The sequence below is a fragment of the Spinacia oleracea genome, chromosome 3 (genome assembly GCF_020520425.1).
Source record: "Spinacia oleracea cultivar Varoflay chromosome 3, BTI_SOV_V1, whole genome shotgun sequence".
Taxonomy (NCBI): domain Eukaryota; kingdom Viridiplantae; phylum Streptophyta; class Magnoliopsida; order Caryophyllales; family Amaranthaceae; genus Spinacia; species Spinacia oleracea.
Genome location: NC_079489.1, coordinates 40,400,446 through 40,407,178, shown reverse-complemented (window position 1 = coordinate 40,407,178; position 6,733 = coordinate 40,400,446). Strand labels below are relative to the sequence as shown.

General features: G+C 38.6%; 1 protein-coding gene across 1 annotated transcript; it reads right to left on the bottom strand.

Moving 5' to 3' along the window:
• Positions 1–2,355: 2,355 nt before the first annotated feature.
• Positions 2,356–4,572, bottom strand: LOC110775442 (uncharacterized). Its single transcript, XM_021980043.2, has one exon. It carries the CDS (start codon positions 3,821–3,823, stop codon positions 2,525–2,527), a length of 1,299 nt encoding a protein of 432 aa, XP_021835735.1. The 5' UTR covers positions 3,824–4,572; the 3' UTR covers positions 2,356–2,524.
• Positions 4,573–6,733: the final 2,161 nt, after the last annotated feature.

Genomic DNA, 6,733 nt, shown 5'->3' with positions numbered 1-6,733 from the left:
CTTACTTTGGGAAGACTAGTATCGGACAAGACCTATGAAACTTTACTGTAAGAGATGAAAATCTGTCATAAGTAAATTTCATTAAAATTATTAGACACAAAATCCTCAATACCTGAGTGATTTGAGATTACTTGTTTGAGAACTGGTTGCTTTGACGTTGACCAACCGTCGCACCGTAAAAGGAGGCTATAAAGGCAACGCTCAGGTAATCACCTATCAAACGAAGTCTAATCTCAAGATCGCAAGATTGGGATTGTCCTCCCATAAATCGGGATGAGATGCTTAAAAGTTGTACAAGGCCACTCGGAGAGCTAGAAACTGTGAAATGCATGGCCATGCTCGGATGAATCATAGGCTATGATTATCTGTTTATTTGATCAGTTGAACTCTGAAACCGAGGAACACCTCTGGACATAATAAGGATGACAACTCTTACCTTATGTTCAAGAGCAAGCATCGAGCGACAAAGGAATTAGGAAATGCACACTTGTCCCTAAGGACAAGTGGGAGACTGGAGGAAATAATGCCCTTGGTCCAAGTATGCATTCTATGTTAAGTCTAATAAATGCGGTTCAGTATTAATTAACAAGTTAATAATTCAGTGAGATCAAGTGAGCTGAATGCCTAGCTAGAGGCCGCTTCAGTTCAAGTGGAATGAATGATATTAATCCACAGCTTACTCTTGACTGAACCCGTAGGGTCACACAAATAGTACGTAAACGGATCAAGTATTTAATGGCATTAAATACTCCATCTATGGATATTCGGAATCGACGGATCTTGGTTTCAGTGGGAGCTGAGATCGTCACAGGCAAGAAATGAATACTCCGGAAACGATGATATTGCCGGAAACGGAAATATGGATCGTATCGGAAATATAAATATTATCCAAGTCGTAGATGTTGCCGGAAACGGAAACATGGTACGTATCGGAAAATATTATCGGAAATGGAAATATTGCCGGAATCGGAAATATTGCCGGAAACGGAAATATTGTCAGAATCGGAAATATTATCGGAATCGGAAAATAATTCCGGAAACGGAAATATTAAATATTTGTTCGAAACGGAAATTGATTCCGGAATCGGAAATATTAAATATTGATCGTATCGGAAATGAATTCCGGAACCGGGAATTTAATCGGAAGCGCATCGTACGAATAAGCATCGGACGAGCTTGCTAGACGCAAGGCCTAGCACGAAGCTAGGCCCAACGCCTAGCAAAGCCCGCGCGCGACCAAAGCAAGCAAAGCCCAAACGCGAGAGCAAGGCCAGCAGGCGCGCGCCCCTCGTGGGCTGCGAGCACTTGCTGGGCCTGGGCTCAGCGCGCGCGCGCGCATGGCGCCCCTCGTGGGCTGCTGCACCTGCGTGTGTGTTTGTGCTTGCGTACGAAACCTTGATCGGTTAGGATTCGTATAAGATTAATTTCCTAAGTCTACTAGATAAATTAAGTGATTGAATTTTAGATTAATTCAGATTCACTAAATCGTTTCCTAGTAGGATTCTAATATCCGATACCCATGCCCTATAAATAGGTGATCAATGCTCACAATTTATATCGAGTATTCAAGTATTCAAAGTGATTTTTGAGAGCAAAAATTCAGTCATACAATTGCCTATAAGTGCCGAAAATTCTAAGTACCTTAAGGGCGATCCTAGTTGGTCAAGCTTAAGGCGGATCCGGACGTGCTGTGGACTATCTACGGAGGGACGACACTTGGAGTCCTAAAGACTTGTTCTTGTTCGGTTCGGGCGCAGCTAGGGAAGGCACGCAACAAAGAGTATGCATCTAAACTATGCTAAATGATTATGTGTAAATAATATGCTTTCCTGGCTTTATGGTTTTTCCGCATGATTTATGAATTGTCATATGTATCATAACCTAACACACAAGCGGGCAACACCGCACAACATCGCAGCAGCGAGCACGCAAGGCCCACGGCCCAGCTGCTCGGCTGCGCGCGCTGTGGGCTTCGGCCTGCAGTGTGGGTAAAGGTGGGATTATTAAAAAAAAAATGTCGTATGTGAACTTAATAAAAGAAAATCGGCCAAAGGTTGGATTGATATTACCAAATTTTCCTATTAAGCATTAAAAAAAATTAATATTTTATTTTAGAAAAGGATAATTAATTATGGTCAAAATTTTATCTTAGCACTAGTCAAAGCGTTACTACTTTTTCCAAAACAAATAAAATACATTTTAAGGGCGATAGGAAAGAATGCAGCAACCATACAAAAAAGAAACAAGCTTTAAAGCTAATAAGATGAATTATGGAGCTGGTATGTAGGCTCAACGACAACACTTTCACTGCCTTGTAAGTTGAAAAGTCTAAGAATCAATGGCAGGGGAACACTCTAGAAACAAGTTGTGTAACTCAAGTACACATCCCTACAATTAATTATTGAAATAAGAAAGTCCGTTACATAGTAAATTAAAGTCAACAAAGAAAAGACAATTACAAGGGACTACATATAACTCAACTGTATTGTTGATTTTAAAACGGAGCTTTGTTGTTTCTCTTCATCTAGTTCAGCCTCCTCCTCCGTGGAGCACGAGAATCGCCACTATCCATATCAGAGGTTCTAGAAGGATCATGTCTCCGTCTTGAAGTTGATGTAGAGAGGGACACCAGTGAATCTATTTCAACAGCTGTATCCATTGTTTGGCTCTCTCCATGAATAGCAGCAGCTATGCTTGAGAAAGAGTCCCGGTCATCCACTGATGGTGGCTGCAGCTCTTGGCTCCTTCCTGGTGGAGACCGATGAAAATATGCTTCAACATACCTATCAGCAGCAGGTGAGAGAGTAGCACCACTTCTGTGCAGCTGCCCTCTTCTATAAGTCAAAGGTGGAAGCCTGCGAGGTATAATGATCTCAGGTCTATCCTGTGTTAAATCAACCACTTCTTCAGGAGGTATGGGAGGATTTTGTTCCCTTTGTTCCCTACGCAATGCTCGAGTAGTCATAAACCTATTCAGGATTGATGCCCTTGTAGGCAAGTCTGAATCACCATCCGCATTAGCATTTGCATTTGCGTGCTGAAAATAATCCCTGGTCAATTCAAAACGAGCTCCAAGACGCCGAATCATCTCCTCCATGGGAAAAGATGATGCTGTCCTCTGAATAGTTTGCCTCAGGCTCTCAACTCGGCGTGCTGAGGGCCTCACAGGGACCTTGATTCCTGCATCCTCCTCTGGTTCATGGATGTGGTTCCCACGTCCATAAATTGGAGTTACATTCTTAAGTGAAACTTCTCCTTTGCAGACAGGGCATTCTTTGGCATCTGAATGAATATGCAACCATCGATATATGCATGGCCAACAAAACAAATGGCCACAACAAGTAACAACAGGTTCTTTGGCCAAATCAAAACATATATTACAATCGAAAAAACTTCCCTCCTCCGAGTTTGGCTTTTCAATGTCTTCCTTATCAGCAACTAAATCCTTCTCCACAGGAATCACATTATTCTCACAAGTCTTGACCACTTGATGGCTTCGTAGCTCAGCAGTAACACTCCCTTCCCCAGCTAGTAATGTCCCACCATTATCCTCCTCATCAACACCAGGATCACTACCATTACTATCTGAATCAACCATCAATCTCAGAGAATGAGGTCCAAGTGGTAGCTGACTTTGTCTCCAACGCCACCTATGCCTACTTCTTTGCCTAATAGCTTCCCTAAAATAAGGTGATTCCCACCCAACAACGTTCACAGATTCCCCTGATGACGGCCCTGTTCCTGCACCTAACACAGGCGACGCTGGAGACACAGGTCCTAAATTTAAGTCTAAATTCATCATATCATCCGTTCGATCACCCATCACTTTTCAGACAAACACCAATTAGGGATTTATTTTTACTCTACTCTCTACTTGCCCTAATTATGCCCAAAATCCAATCAAAATTCTTAATTTCAACCATATAGCAGAGCAAATCTCCTACAAATTCAGCTGAAAACCCAAAATTAAAGACAAAACCTAACTTTTCCCATCAAATCAAGATTGGCCCAGAAAAGACCGAATTTCGTCCGAACAAGATAACCCCAGATAGATAAAGATAACTAAATAATCTAAAATTCGTAAAATTTCCAAATTAACTAACTTTAAAACAAAAAAATTGAACAATTCGGAAAACCCAGAAAGTTACACAAATCAACTCAACACATCAAAACTAAAAAATCTTCAAAAAAGATACAAGTAGAAAGAAACCTGAAATTGAAATAGGCGAATTGCAGCCGACTTGCTTAAGAGAGAGAGAGAGAAAGAGGGATTTATTTTTTGCATTTAGGTGAAGCTTGAGCTTATTTCAAGTGGGGAAATCGAGAAAATTGGAGCGACAAAATCTCCCTCCTTTGCCTGTGCTTCAAAGAGGCGATCGAAAGGAGGTTGTGAGATTGAGAAGCGCCATGGGAAAGATTGAACACCCTTTGGAGGAGAGATAAAGAGAGAGGAAGAGGGGGAGGAGAGAGAAAGAGAAAAGTCAGCAAGACACAGCAAGCTTTGGGGGTTCGAAAGAATACAGATTTTTTTTCCTGAAACGAAAGAAAGCGGTGTGTGCTCTTCCATAGGCTTTGGCCTTTGACCATGAGTCATAACACAGACTAGGGAATAACCAATAAGCCCATTCATTCGTGGGTGGCTTTCTTACATTGGTTTTAGATCATCAATAATTTTTTACGGGAAATAAATTTGAAGGGAAAATATTTAAGGGAAAGTAGTTTTCTTTGTTTGTTTTCTCATATTTTTCCGTATTTAAATACTTTTTTCGTCCCTTAATATTTATACCAGTTTGATCGATGTGGAACTTTAGACAATTGAATTAACTTACCGCTTATCGGTTTTTCTAACGTGGGCACACATTAACAAAACAGATTCATAATAAATATTTGATATTAAAGAATATATTCAAGTGTATAAAAGGTATGTTAAATATTTGATTTGTAAAATAATAAAACATACCATATTTTAACTCTAACTAGTTTTATCACTTTTTTTCCTAATTTCTCACTGGATTTATTTTAACCAATTTTCTAATATGAATCTAAATCAAATATTAACAAATTATTTCCCCCACAAATCTTAATATGAAGATCTCAATTAATGCTAGTTATAATTACATATTTAATTTGCCGCCTAATTCTCATATTTGCCGCAAATCTTAATTGCTTAGCATATCTAAGTATGTTGATATTATTATTCTTGTTGTCTCTCGGTCAATAATACGAACATAAGTATATGCTGAGAAATTAAGTCAAAGAAATCTTAATATATGTGCTGAGAAATTGGACCGCGATTTTTGTTATGAACATAAGTATAAAACATGCTGAAATGAAACAAGTTTAAACCGTTTCAATAATACGTTATTACTCTATAACTTTAAGATGAAATACAGGGTTCAAACATTCATTCCCTTCTTCTCTTTTTCCTACTACTACACCGTATGAATTGAAATTTTCCTCCATAAACTCTTTCTCGGGACATGTAGTATAGTTATGACCACATTTTCTGCATAACTTACATTTTTCCTGTTGTTTGTTATTTACTTGTACTTCTTTTCCACTCCTGTTACGTTTTTGCTTGGGTCGGCCTTTTGTCTTCGACTTTGGAGGATGTTGAATAGGATGACTCATATCAATTACATTGTTGGTGCTGCCTTCACCATTGTCCTCGTTTACAAGCAACGATTCTTCTCCGTCAATCGTTAGTCTGTGGCACCAACGTAAAATGAAATATGCAAGCGGGGTTGAAAAAACTCCTTCACGGAGAAATACACTTAAAATATGCCGACAAAGAATCTCCCAAAATTCAAAATTTTTACATGAGCAACTTTCCACTATCCCATCCCAACGCATCTCACTGTCCAGATAATATTGCACTATAAAATCACCCGTATCCGAACACTATGACACTAAGTATAGAGTAGCCCTTTCAAACTCAGCTTGAAACTTTTTAAAAGAAAATGGGGTCAACGTATCGTACGCCTCTTTCTCCTACGGAGATAGAGTTCGTAATGACGACCCTCTATACTTGTCTAACATACTAGCGTGAAGTTGCTTTTGTCCAACATCTTCAATAGCTAAATCAACTTATATACACAATAAAATCAATTAAATAAGGATAATAGTCATAACTGTAATTTTTTTTAATTGAATTTAAGATTATACTCACTTGTTTAAGAAATCGACTCAAACATACGTGCGAACTCGTGAATCGCTTAACAAAAGAATTGATACTTTCAGATCTTCTTGTTGTGGTCATTCCCGCAAAAAGATATCCACGGAGATATGCGGGTACCCAAAAGTGTTTCATCTCATAAAGGCCAATAACATATTTATTATTTTTCATGTTGTATTCTCCAATTACATGATGCCATTGACGCTCAAATTGTTCTTCCGTGTCAAGCCTATATAGATTATAAAAGCTAGCACACCATTTTGGATATTGTTGACGAAGAAGTGCAGTGAACCAACTACTGAATTTAGAGGTAATGTGCCATATACAAAAAGCATGCTTAGTCAATGGCATTACTTCAGAAATACTACGTGTCATCCATGGATATTGATCTGTCAAAATTGTCTTAAGAGGCTTTTTCATCAACGATACAAATGTCTACAGAAAAAAAAGTATTATAAGTGAGAAATTGAGGACATAATGGTTATAAGACTTAACCAAAGAAACGATAATATTTCATTTCACATGTATTTAATTTTAGACAATATTAAAATAAATTAA

Bases quoted from the DNA above. Each gene is read 5' to 3' on its own strand.
- LOC110775442 (XM_021980043.2), bottom strand. From the start codon at position 3,823: ATGGGTGATCGAACGGATGATATGATGAATTTAGACTTAAATTTAGGA.